At 34.5% G+C, this 15033-nt stretch overlaps 1 protein-coding gene across 1 annotated transcript; it reads left to right on the forward strand.

Annotated features, from left to right (window-relative positions):
• Nucleotides 1-4514: 4514 nt before the first annotated feature.
• On the forward strand, nucleotides 4515-13192 carry LOC143057072 (uncharacterized). The gene is made up of 2 exons (XM_076230302.1): nucleotides 4515-4615; nucleotides 11047-13192. The coding sequence occupies exon 2, from the start codon at nucleotides 11055-11057 to the stop codon at nucleotides 13101-13103; it is 2049 nt and encodes a 682-aa protein (XP_076086417.1). The 5' UTR covers nucleotides 4515-4615; nucleotides 11047-11054; the 3' UTR covers nucleotides 13104-13192.
• The last annotated feature ends 1841 nt before the right edge of the window (nucleotides 13193-15033 follow it).

Genomic DNA, 15033 nt, shown 5'->3' on the forward strand with positions numbered 1-15033 from the left:
TACATTTTTTCCATTGTTAAGAATTACATATGATTTGTGATACCTGTAGAGAAAAATTTGAGTCACATTTTTCAAAACTTATTGAACTTCTTCATTTAGCAATATATGATGCCTCGTTCACACGGACATTTAATTCGAATTAAATTCGAATCGGATGCGAATCGAATTCGCTAACTGCGTTCACACACTCTTCTTTTTTAATTCGAATTGATTCGAATTGGCTAATTCGAATTAGAAATACGTTTTTGTTAATACGAATTTTAAAAAAGTTAACGTCGTTTGGACAGTAAAGCGAATTTGACGCGCATTGTAATTCGAATTAGAATTGACGTTAGGACGTTAAACATTTCGAATGCGAATTAGTTAATGCGAATCGAATAATTATAATAAGTAATAACATTTTTATTTAAAGAGAGTAACTCATATGGATTAAACCAATTTTTAATAAGGCTCTCTACATACAATGTTAACAATATGAATAAAACATAATTAATCTACTATTACACACATGTAAACAAAAGACGTTTATAAAGTAATATAACAACAACAAATTCGAATTACGTGTGAACTCAGCATTATTGTAGAAGTTTATTGGTACAAAGAGGTTGTAGGTTACTTGGTACTAATGCTGAGTTCACATTCGAATTACGTGTAAACTCAGCATAATTCAAATTAGTTTAATTCGCATTCGAAACGTTTAACGTCCTTACGTCAATTCTAATTCGAATTGGAATGCGCGTCAAATTCGCTTTACTGTCCTAACGACGTTAACTATTAATTCGGATTAACAAAAACGTATTTCTAATGCGAATTAGTTAATTCGAATTTACCAATTCGAATCAATTCGAATTAAAAAAAGAAGAGTGTGTGAACGCGATTAGCGAATTCGATTCGCATTTGATTCGAATTCAATTCGAATTAAAGGTACGTGTGAACGAGGCATTATGCTATGTACTATGTACTTTGGTTGATCAGTCTATTTGTGGATGATTGTATTCAGCCGAACAAGTCAGTATAGTTGTTACTAAATAGAGCACAGAATAACCAGTGGTATAGATATACCATACGCAAGTGCTTTATGTATATTATAATCGAAGAACGGAATATACAGACAGTATGATAAAATAAAACCATCGCAATTGTAAATATTTGGTATTATATCTATTGCTAATGGTCAAAGTTTTAACATAGCACTGCTACTTTTTCTATATTTTTTCTAGATCATTGTATTGGTGAGGAGTAGTTTAGGTTTGGACCCGGATATGAAAACTTGGAAGTATTTATTTTATTTTGTTATAACCTTTGTAATAACCTGCTCGTTGGTCAGGTTGTATACCATGACATATTCCCTATTTCCATTCTCAGTTTTATTTGATTTATTCTGATAAATATCATAATAAATAAACCACCACAGTTAGTTCCACTCGAAAAAGAAATTAACTATCACATTGAATCAAATGAGAAAGAATATGGTGTGAATTAAAACACAAACAGTCTGTCTGTGTTCTTTCATTATGATACAATGTATTTCCTTCCAAAATATTTTTATTTTTTATTTATTTCAAAATACTAATTAAGCCAATTTCTAGCTTTATATTTATTGGCAATTTTGGCATTCTTTTTTTATCATGTCTTGATAATGTCGAACAAGAAAATTTGTATATAAAAGCACCTGTTATTTGTCCGCGCAATGACTTCCAGATAAAAATGTGAAACTAGGTTTCTAGACCAAATATTGAAGACAAAAAAAAAAAATATTCTGTACCGTCTAGACTGACCAAGTTGTTAAGTCCAGTTATTCACCAGTTGTGTGCATGTTCATATTTGCATATTTTTGAATGAATGTGCACGAGACCAAACAAAAATGAATGAGGAAAATTGCATAGCAGGAAAGAACTGAGGAAAGGACTATAGTTATTGAACTTATACATAACATTGAAATTCGTTATTATGTGACACTTTACTATTGAGCTGGAACGAGATTTAGCACAATAGTAAAATGTCATAATGTTTATTGTATGGGACTGTCGACTTGTATGTGAATGAACTGTGAGCCAAATTCCGATTCACTATTTCACACTATTCAGACCCAATATATCATGTATTGGTACCATAGCTTTTCACCTGATGTTACAACTTCAGGTGTTGTAGTACATTAACCGACTACATCAAATACTAAAGCTAGTTTCCAACATCATCCCCATAGACCAGATTCCATTTCGGCATCTATTATCAGGAAACGTTTCAAATTCGTTCTTAATAAATACACCTTTATCTAAGATTTATTACGGAGTTGGTTAACAACCTTGGCTACTCATAATGGTCTAGCAGTGCCAAAAAATATCTAACTATTACTGATCTTGATGGGATTGTTGTGCCGCTTTTAAGGCTTAATTATATAAACAGAAGATGTGATGTGATTGCCAACTCTTCACAAGAGTCCAAAATTACACAGAAATTAACAACTATAGGTCACCGTACGGCCTTCAATAATGAGCAAAGCCCATAACTTCCTTCACATTTCCTGTCTACAGTCTTTTTTTATAAAAAGAAAAAAGCAGATGTGGAATAATTGCTAATGAGACAATTCTCCACAAGAAACCATTTTGAGGGACCTTAATACAAATATTGTTTCCATCATATCACACAGATTCTTCAAATTGCAGGTCATAATTCAGGACCTAGCAATGGTGGTGAGATAATTTTAACATTGAGGTGCCAAATGTATATATTATTTTGCATCGAAAGACATGCGGTACAAAAATAAATCGATTTGTATCTAGCTGCTAAGCATTTAATTTCCCCCAAATGATTGCTTAAGTTCTGATGGAATTCATGTGTTTTATTTTGAGATTGATTGTTGGTTTCTTAATATCCAGTGGCAAATATTTCATGCATGTGCAAGACGATGTTTTTTATTTGATGATATCAAGCATATACTATATACGTAATGGTGGATTATTATAGATAAGAAAAACGACATAAAAGTATTAGAAAACATGAAGCTGTGACAATGTGAAAGTTAAGACAAAACATTAAGATATTTTAAAATAGTTCAATACCAATGATTTAAAACAAATTATGGGGAAAGTTTCAAAATATCTCACATAACGTTTTTAATTGTTCGATAAACGAAGTATTCTTTTACCCCAGGAATAGATTACATACGCTGTATGTAAACCCTTTGTAATTTGGTGTCTTCGATGCACTTTAATATAAAGTTTGCACTGCATTTGGCCTTTAAACGTTTTTTTGATTTGAACAGAACTGACGAGTTGTGGAGGAACCGCGTGTTTAGAGTACAAAGGTGTAAGCATTGTATCTTGGGTGAATTTTTGTTGTTGTTATCCTGTAAATTCCAGTAAACAATTGATACTGAACATTGAGTAAACATCACTCATACAATCCATCTTTTAAGTTTGTAGTACTAGTAATCTTGATTTTCATATTAATAGATTTATGATATTAAACATCGGCAAACTACTATCGCTTTAATTTACGGCAATGAAAAGAAAATATAGATCCTCTCCTCTTTAGGAAAAGGATGAGTGATGACTTCTGCAAACTTTCCCATCCACAATGAACGTCCATATAGCCGGCGAAAATGGGAAACTGTAGATTAAGCGTGCCGTTTTTCTTTTGTACTATAAGTCATTGGGTTTATGAATTGCTGCATTTGTTATCGTATATCTATATATAGATGCTCGATCTAAGACCAAGTTTGCACTACTATTTGGTACAGATTGTTCAAAGCTAAATATTAATGAAAAATAACCAAAATGAAGCAATTATAATGAGTATTTTTGTAAGCTATGGTTTCTCCTTATTTATGAGATATGTGATTGCCAAAAGCCAAAATTAAAGTCAAAACTTAAAAATATTGACAATTATTTCATGCGACCATCTGAAAAATATGTTATTTGATTGATTTGCTTTTTATTTGAGGGGCAGAAATAAATGACACTATTAGCCCAACCCTTAAAATATTTATCTTAATCTATTTTTTTTTTCTTTTTTATAACTTGACGAATTGCTTTTATCATAAAATGATGGATGGATGTTGTGAACCTATGAAGAGCTTTTTTACACAATAGCTAGAGAATAGAACAAATGACCAAACAGATATAAAAAATGAGGTCATTGTTCAGTAGTTGGGTTTTAGCATTAGTGTTGATATATTTCACAGTTTGTTATAAGTAGTTAGAATAATATCTGAACTGTAAAAAGCGAAAAATTATCCCTTCAAAGAAAGATTAAATAGAAGAAGTTCATTTGCGACTCAATTGATATCTTAAAATAAACACCTTATTTCTTGTTCTGTACTAACCAAAACAATGGAATTGGAAGCACATTTTTGAAATGTGGCAATTTGCATGTATTTTTCTCTATGCCTTCAAATCAAATTTATCATTCATGTTTTATTGTAGGATAGAGTCAAGTTCTGGTCCTTACAACTAACCAGAATCTCAATAAACCGAATAACTGGTGAAATATCCTACAAATTGACCAGAATAGCCTTGGAACCACGTGACTTAAATATGGTATCTTATAAATGACACTGTAACCTCACATTGCTACGCAGTCTTTCGGCAATACGAGATAGGCGACACATAAGGTAGGTTGACAATAAATGTTTAGCCACCTTCAGCATACAACTGTATTAGTATGGACAACTTGAAGTTTCCAGTATATTTTTGTCTTGACTTGAAAAACAGTTGCATGATTTTCTAAAGGCAATATAATTGTTGCGTTCCTCGGAAAAAGGCATCACAAGATCAACCACTGCCTAGTTATGCAGATTAAATGGTAAAAAAAACAGGGATGAAAACATTATATTTTTGTTTAGTCTTATTCCATTTTGACATTCTTTTGGGTTTTGGGGTGTGTTTTAAGTGCGAAAAAATAGTGCAGTTCAGTAAGTTAACAAAACTTTCCGTGAAATTTTGGTCTCTTCTTTTTTATATTGTGTAGATAGAAATCCAATTTACATAGTATCTCACTATAGAATGATTGAAATACATTAAGGAAAATTGTTCAAATTAATTATAGCGAACATTTAAACCAATGCAGTTTTAGTATTTGACAAAGTAAATTAAGAAATAATGCACTGCGATTTAGCCCTCAACTATTGAGGTCCAGCAACTTACTTTTTGTGTATTAATAAATTATTCCAGTTATAACATAACTATAAAAAAATATTTCATGACGTCAAATTTTCTGGCTTTCATCTAATTATGCTATTTTGACTTTAAAATGGCAACTATGGCTGATGGCATCTGTTAGAAGGAGTCTCCTCAAGGGATGTTTGATTATGTGATTACGGGCGCAGGACATTTTAGCGAAAATAAATTAACTACTAGGGGACATTTGAGCGCTGACATTAAAGCCCATTTTAGTGCCAAATTAATCCGTTCACATGTATTTTCGATAGCCCATTTTGGCGAAAACTTACCTGGTTGAATAATATTTGCTTAGACTTGGGCAGAACATCAGTGCAATTCAAAGCGAACTAATAATGGATCTGAGTAGTTCCATACCCATAATAATGAGCAATGTTATAGTTGTAACCCAGCTTTTTACTTTTTTATATACTTATATCAAATTACAAACAACACCATATATAAAAATACGAAGTATAGATGAATGTGCACCAAAATCTAGACAAGATAAAGAGAAAGAACAGTTCCTAACGCAATTCAACAGTATTGTGCAGGGGTATGTCCAGGCAGAGCCCATTACGTACGTTCTCTAGTATATCAATTGCAGACAGGAACGAACTTTTAACATTTGATTAAATTGTTTAGACAAATAATGCTGTATTTTGATAGACATCATAATTATGTTTATATTGTGTTGAAAATCAAGCGCTAAAATGGGTTCTACTTTGGCGCTAAAACGTCCGGTATTTTTCGCTCAAATGTCCTATCAATGCCCTAAAATGTCCTATCAATGCGCTAAAATGTCCTATCAATGCGCTAAAATGTCCTATCAATGCGCTAAAATGTCCTCCGCGATGATTACTTGGTTGTTTTTTAGGTGATTATTTGATTACCAGACCAAATATTTCATGATCATTTATGTGTGATTATTTGATCATCTAGGACTGTCTGTATTTTTGATAATTTGATTATCTTGTTTAAAACAATAATTAATAATCATGTGATTATATTGAATCTTATTGGCAAAAAAAAAATCGCGATTATATGATTACTTGCGAACAAACATGAGGGGGCCTCCAGATCGAGAGACCGCATTTCGGTCATTAAAAAATAATCATCAAAAGTTGCATGCACATTATCTAAAAATCATTTGATAATTATATGTTTCATGACATGATCTAGTGCGATATTTCTCTTTTATTATCTTTACTCTGCCTTATAGGGAAAACGGTAGTATTTAATTTTCCCAGCATTAGGTTGGCCTTTTGTGTACCCAAGGCAGGTGAAGGAAGTCAAATTAGGAGCGCTGTGATTGGATGTAAGGGTACAATATATTTTTTATTTATCTATGAATAACTGCAGTGTGTATATTTACAATATAAATTTTAAAACCTATTGAAATATTTTCTAGAGAATTATTCGAAAAGACTTGCAAAATTTCATAAATTTGGTGCAAAATGACGGTGGGCATGGATAACATAAACAAGCTCCGTTGGAAGTTGGTCATGATACTATTTGGCTTTAATTTTTAAAACAGAGTAATAAAGTACTAACACAACATATAACTGTTTTATCCAGGTTTTTATCTTAAAAAGTGGTAAATTTAGAAAATGTTAACATTGTCGCCTATGGCAGAATAAATAGTACCGTTTTCCCTATACCGAAAAACTAAGGATTTTCTTATCCCAGGCATAGATTACCGTATCCGTATTTGGCACAACTATTTGGAATTTTTAATCCTCAATGCTCTTCAACTATGTACTTGTTTGGCTTTATAAATATTTTGATATGAGCGTCACTGATGAGTCTTATGAAGACGAAACGCGCGTCTGGCGTATTAAATTATATTCCTGGTACCTTTGATAACTATCATCCATGTCAGATGTTCATAAAATCAGACATATAACGTCAAAGGTAATGTTTGAACTGACGTCAATAAGAACCCGAGTTTATTACTTTCTCTTCCGGTTGGCAAAGGAACGAAAGAAAAAGTATCGTTTCTATCATGAAAAAACAAACAATACAATCTCAACTGGTTTTTATTAGATTGATATCGGAAAATATCAGCTTTACGGTGCATTATGGGAGCATTTTTTACCTCATTGGCTCTACTCACTTAACAATGTTCTTTATACTGTGACTCGAAGCTGATACTTTGAAAATGGCCGGATCCGCCCCTGATCTAGCTTGATTTCAACTCTCATTTTATTTTATTTTCTAAAATACTGATAAACTAACAAAAGCTCGTTCGGTATTTTTATGAAATTAGTTAATTCAAACTAATATCATTCAGTATCACTCCTAATAAAGAAGGTATCATACTCAAATCTCTCTATAAATTCTTCATTTGTTTGTCTTTCATTTACAATGGTATCCAGTTAAGTATTATTGTATTTTTATATACTAGAACTTATACAGTTATCTATTAGTCCCAGTTTTGTCTTATTTTCAATGAATTATTGATGCATTTACTACTATTGCTCCCAGTGTGCTACGCTATTTATCCTCCAAAGACAATTATATTTTCAAATTTAAAATGCGAGGTTTGCCGAGTGATACATTTAATAATTCATATTTCACTGCCGCCGAGAGTGGAGAGATATCGTGTTATACGATAATTTGGTGTATCCTGCTTTCCTAATAATTTTAAGGAATTAAAGGAAGAAACATCTATTTTATTTTTCAATTTTCATTGTACATATTTACCTCTGAAGAAATCTTAATAAAATATAATGAGCAACAGTCAAAGCAACACAACGTTTTCAAAATAAGATAAGCAGTTGGCACATATAATGACATTAGCTAGCATAACTAGGTTTATGTAAACAAACTCTATTGAGGTCAAGTTTACATATGGAACTTCATAACTTACAACATTCAATTCGCTAAAATTGGTTGACCTTCTTACATTACATGAGAAACGGGCCTAATCACGAAGACTTACACTGATCACCATATCTTTGAATGAGGTCAAGGTAAGTTAATCCAAAATTGACGAACATGCTCACCTTGAACAGAAGTAATCGCAGTTGTCCTGTAAATCGCAATAACACAATGAAATAATCTAGTACTAGATAAACGCAATCATTGAATCATGAAAATGAGGTCATAGACAACAGACATATGCTTCATCGAGAATATAAGGCATGTGACTTTATGAAAATATTTATAGATTATTGTTGATCATCTCAACGAGATTGAATTTCTCGCTTGAGCCAGTACGGCGAAAGCGAGAAAAGCAATCAAGTTGAGATGACCAATGATGTTAATCTGTTTATTGCTATTTTACATATGACGACGATGTCAATTTCATGTCCTTAGCAATGCCACGTGCCTCCTTAGTTTCTAGCGATAATTTTCCATCTCAAGCGAATAGCATGACATGAAAAATTATCACAAAAAAAGATCAAAGAAAAATGCACAAAATAGCGATAATAAATTATTTAGGTCTTCTACCTCCCAAAATATAGAGCATTAAACTAATAGCTTACGCCGGATATACTGTTGTCAGACTAGGCAAACAATGCTTGCGCATTCAAAATTACGTAAAATTGTAATTTTTAGAATAGTTTTGTTACTGTACAGTATTTTTAGAATAATGACGATTTAGGGCTTGTCCATTAATGGAGAATTTTTACACTCCGGATGTTTTAGCCTAAAGTTTGGATTTTATTTTGACGATTGGGTTGCTATCTCGTCTTATATTTATACATATTATCTTGTTAGTTGTCTTGGTTTTTCAAAATAAGTAGTGCAAACATTGGTGGGCTGGTCTGAATTTATAATTTTTTCATTATTCCTCATTTATTGAATACATTCATAGGGTGGATCCATGGAAGGCTCTGAGGGCCCCGTCCCCTTTTAATGGGAAACATTTGGTTGATTATATAGGGAATCACTGAAGCATGACTGGAGCCCCCCCCCTTTTTTTTTTAGGTCAGTCAGAGCCTTTATAAAAAGTTCTGGATCTGCCACTGACGTTCGGTATTTTTATGAAATTAGTTAATTCAAACTAATATCATTCAGTATCACTCCTAATAAAGAAGGTATCATACTCAAATCTCTCTATACATTCTTCATTTGTTTGTCTTTCATTTACAATGGTATCCAGTTAAGTATTATTGTATTTTTATATAATAGAACTTATACAGTTATCTATTAGTCCCAGTTTTGTCTTATTTTCAATGAATTATTGATGCATTTACTACTATTGCTCCCAGTGTGCTACGCTATTTATCCTCCAAAGAAAATTATATTTTCAAATTTAAAATGCGAGGTTTGCCGAGTGATACATTTAATAATTCATATTTCACTGCCACCGAGAGTGGAGAGATATCGTGTTATACGATAATTTGGTGTATCCTGCTTTCCTAATAATTTTAAGGAATTAAAGGAAGAAACATCTATTTTATTTTTCAATTTTCATAGTACATATTTACCTCTGAAGAAATCTTAATAAAATATAAGTTTGGATTTTATTTTGACGATTGGGTTGCTATCTCGTCTTATATTTATACATATTATCTTGTTAGTTGTCTTGGTTTTTCAAAATAAGTAGTGCAAACATTGGTGGGCTGGTCTGAATTTATAATTTTTTCATTATTCCTCATTTATTGAATACATTCATAGGGTGGATCCATGGAAGGCTCTGAGGGCCCCGTCCCCTTTTAATGGGAAACATTTGGTTGATTATATAGGGAATCACTGAAGCATGACTGGAGCCCCCCTTTTTTTTTTAGGTCAGTCAGAGCCTTTATAAAAAGTTCTGGATCTGCCACTGACATTTGTGTACAAGTAATACATCAGCATATATAAATCAAAATTACAAATTCTCCGATTCATGCATGCATATAAATTTGAAAGAAACAATCATCTTCATCGTATCTAATAAATTGTTAGCAGTGGCATTTACAACAAAACCATCATGAATTTGCACTCACATTTCAAATACATTAAGAATCTAGGATTGTCTGGATAGAAGGTGCATCATTTTTGTATTCTTTAAATTTTTAGACATTTTTTTCTATTCTTATATTCTTTCGCCCATTTTTCTCCATCCGTTATATTTGAGCACCATACCACTCTCTTTTCTTTTTGCTCTATTTTTACACTTTCTATTTTTTTTCCCCAATTTTCTGTAAATTAGTCCCATCATGAAATTATTCTGTAAACCTAATCCAAGTCCTCACGTCTAGACAACATATCGTAGCTCCATACTGTGTATCTGCCTTCAGTTTGCTGTAAACTTGTCGGACTCGTTTACAGCAAAAGGCCTCGAGTGTGAAGGTAAATATAATATCTTTGGTTAGCTAGCTTGCTAGCTGACTTGTGCAATAATTATTACATTAGGTATACAACCTTCATTCAGAGTAGTCTAGTCCTACATGCAGATATAGATTGGTTGTTTGTCGGACTAGTCTACCTTTAAAGGGGAGTAGTACACCTTACATAATAATGACTTCACGGTTCAACTAGCAAGCAAGCTAATCAAACATATCAACTTTACCTACGCACTCAATGCGTTTTGCTGTAACGCTTCTCTATATCATATGATTAAACTAAACATCAATAAAATAAAGGGATGTGTGCCATCTAACCTCTCCCTGGGTCGGTCACGTGGTATAAAAAGGTTAATAGAAAACGGCTGTATTCAAAGACGTTAAATGCTCGATACTATTGATATTGAGCGTAGAGAAACGAACCATTGGACAGGAATCGCCAGCATACACCAAAATGTACATGATACGTGACATACTCAATATCAATTTATTTATCCTCATATTTAAATGTGCCCTATTATTGTTTACTTTTGACTTTGATGGAGAGTTGTCTCATTGGCACTAATGCCACATTTTGAATTTCTTATATCAATTCATATTTTTTTCAGAACTCATAATGAGGTTGTTACTAGCAATTTCCCTGCTGGTCACAGGAACCCTGTCAGCCGTGACTGATCACCAGTTTGAAACGCTTGCCAAAAAGGTAGAAGATCTTACTAGACAGCTCATGTTAACAGAACTTTCAATCGGAGAAAGAGCTCGTTCCGATGCCGATTCCGGAATCAAACAGATACGTACTACAAATGATGGTACAAAATCATATTTCACACAAACCCACAGTTATAACTCTGTCTGCTCTATCCATGAACATTCAAATTACGACAGAACTGTCGGAATGGGAGAATTTATTGCTAACATGAATGGCGTAGAATTTAGAACAAGACATAATGATTACAAATTGCGTATGCCCAGCAAAACCTCTAAAAATTATAACCAACAGGACGAAATTCCTTTCCCTGCGGTACCGCCATCCGTATTGGCCAAACCCAATCTACAAGAACAAGTTCATGAAATGCAAAACTATTTCCGTGCTTTTGCATTTCAAAATCATAACTTCAGAGACTATAGACCATACTTCAAACCGGTTTTGTGTTATTTAGAGGGTACATGGACAACAAGTACAAAGTCGATTGACGAACCATTTCAAAGCGATCGTCATTCCATCGATGCTGAGAGCTGGTTCGACTTACAAGAAAAGATTCGATTTACATCTTACACTGGAGGAAAACACTACCTAGAGAATTTCTCATACCTCCCAACAACAATCATGAATATGATCAACGGAACTCCTGAGTATGCGCAATGGAACTATAGGATATCATGCCATCCATTGTCATTTGATCTACCTTTATCTACACTTAAACCAGTTGATGATATGGCAGGAAGAATTGGACACAAAATGAACTTGACAAGATATGCACATACAAGAGCAGCAAGATTTTCATTTGCTAGAAAATTTGGAAGAGAAAATCATTTCCAATGGGAAGATGGATTCGGTAACTTTAAAGATGCTTCTTATCATAATGGTGTTCTCGATAAAATTATGAATGAGATCCCAGGAAAAGACAACTATGGAGCTGTCTTACACGATAATACGTTTGGAATGGATACTTTAGATCCTCGTAAGGTAAATGCCACTCTTCTAAATACCGCCTACTATCATCGACGATTCAAACACGATAGAAAGGGAGCTATGGGTATAAGAGATGTTCATCGTGGATTTTCAGATAGTAACTTGTTCGTTGCTCAGACGTCTAACCCAAAGGTAGCACCAATGAAAATACATTACTGTGCAAAGAATGAACATACTCACCACAAGGAATGTAAAACAGAAGCAGTCAGGTATTCCTACGCTATTCCATTAGAACTTATTTATTTGACTCCTTTATTTAGTTGGAATCCTCATAACCTTAAATACGTAGACAGGAGAGACCGTCGTGGACAAGCAACAATCGTTGAAGGCGGTAAAAGGAACGGTGGAACAACAGTAGATAAAGCATATAATGGTACATCTTTTAAACTTTTCTATAAAACACCCGTCGAATTCTTCCATGGTACAAACGTCGATAAGGATAAGGCCGATACTGACCGAGGGGCAGTAGGTGTACTCGACAGGCATGGTGCTGTTAAAAAAGTAGTGTCTTCCGGTCAACGTATCACACTCCCAGATATTCCAGGCGTTGGAAAACTTCGACTTAGATATCCCGTCATGCCCGTCACTCGGGAAGGTAACCAAATTGGAAAGGAGCTTGACGCGGTTAAAGACGTTCTGAATCACTTGAAAAATTTGGGTGGATATCTTGAGCAAAAACCAAGTGCACTTGCTGGTGCTGGAATAACACAAGCTGACTCACACTTCCGAACATCTGTCACAAACCAAGACCCACCTGGTCATCATTTCCATGAGTTTTATATTGACTATGAGGACATGCAGGATTTGGCTAAAGGCCTTACAGTAACAGTAGGAACCACGACCGATAACTCACATTCTCATCAACTTGAGATAAGCTTTGACGCAAACACACATACATATAAAATACACAAGTGTGATGGCCAAGCTAAGTGTTGGGATGGTCACTCAGCAGATCTTTACTCTTTGGATTAAGAAGGTGTGCAATTTTATTTACAATAAAAATAAAAAAGGAGACATATTTCTGTTTTGTTTTTTTTTCCCAATAAAGATATTTGATCAATGATCCACTTCATAGACGAGCTCAGCTAAACATCACATACAAAAATTAAGTGACAGAGGAAAGAACGAATTACAAATGGTTATTCATATGACAATTTAAACAACATTTTCTGTTTCAACATTGATATTTTTCAGTTCTAATTTGACGTTTCTCAGTTCAGAGTTGGCATCTTTAATTTCTTTGTGACTGTCATATTTATAAGTGAGAGGTTTAAGCTAACTATATATAACCAGGTTTATCCGACCTTTCTACATACATGTATTTGTCTGTTTATATAGTGACTAAGATTATAACGTAAAGTTGACTACTGTATCAGTAGTAGAGAGAGTGACGTTTGAGGCACCCCCAAAACACAGGGCGCTAGGGCGCTGACGTCATATGCGCATGCCTCGCCCCCAATATTATATATGGGCATATACTAGCCCTAATGACTTCAGTGGAAGTAAGGAAGATGAGTCATACCGAATGCACGCCGGCCATATTTGGTCATGACGCGGTGCGACCATGAATCATCAGGATGCAAGATCAGGGCATGACTCACTACATGATAATACCATGAGTCATACCGAATGCACGCCGGCCATATAGGAAACGAGGAAATTGAAGGGCTATATATCAAAACGGAAGCACCTGATGTCGGATTATGACTCTTGAACCACCATTTGATGAATCCCATATATGGAAAGCGACCACAATACCCTATGACCATATATGGAAATTATGACCAAATTTGGTAAAAACCTTATTTTCACTCAAAATAAACATACATGACCATATATGGAAATCGACAAAACAACCTATGACCATATATGGAAATCATGACCAAATTTGGTAAAAAACTTATTTTCATTCAAAAATCAAAAAAAAAAATTCATGATCATATATGGAAACCGACCAGATACCGTATGACCATGTATGGAAATTATGACCAAATTTGGTAAAAACCTTATTTTCACTCAAAAATCAAAATAAAATACATGTCCATATATGGACAACAGGTCACGTGATCGTATCGAGGAACGTGAAATCTGGTACAAAACAAGGGAAGCAACTCTGTATATATATCTCTCGTGGATTGACAATTCAACGTTCGAGGCAAGGTCACACGATCGTATCGAGGAACTCTGGTACAATAAAGGGAGGCAACTCTTCATGGTGTGAACGTCAATCACCGATTAATCGTATCGTGTTCGGAGCAAATAGAAAAAAAATACCAACGAAGATGTCAGTTTCATATATATTTATTACATTCATTCGTACAATGCAAGCAGTTTGTCGTCGTTACTCATCAAGTCTCTAGGGGAAAAATCTTTCACAATGTCTTCCATGCTAATGTTTCTATATCTCATCTTCACGAAATGTACACAATAGAGTCCGCACGTATCGGATGATCCCGGTTGCACTTGAGTCGTACTGAATCTGTATTGAGGTCCATTGGCGATGAACACGTTCCTGAAGCGACGATGGTAATACTCCGGAGAACGTCCGAGTGAATCGAAGAATTCTGCCGGTCCCGTGGATGGAAAGTGAAACGCCACCCAATGCTTCCCCGGTCCATCGCAGGTATCCGTGTTGACGACATAGGTCATCGGTCGGTGCGAGATGTCTGCGGGTAACTCTTCGGCACAACGTACGTCCACCGGTAACCCTTCCAACGCTTCTTCTAGTTCCGCGTCGCTCATGGGAAGTGCGTCTTCGTCCGTGTCGTATTCGGAGGTATCCTCGCTGCTGTCGAGCCTCCTCGCCTTGGAGACCCTTTCCTCCTCCTCCCTGCCACACGCATGCTCCTCCAGTCCGCGGCGGTGTACAAAGAACGACGACAAACTGCTTGCATTGTACGAA

This window comes from Mytilus galloprovincialis, chromosome 13 (genome assembly GCF_965363235.1).
Source record: "Mytilus galloprovincialis chromosome 13, xbMytGall1.hap1.1, whole genome shotgun sequence".
NCBI classification, from domain to species: Eukaryota; Metazoa; Mollusca; class Bivalvia; order Mytilida; family Mytilidae; genus Mytilus; species Mytilus galloprovincialis.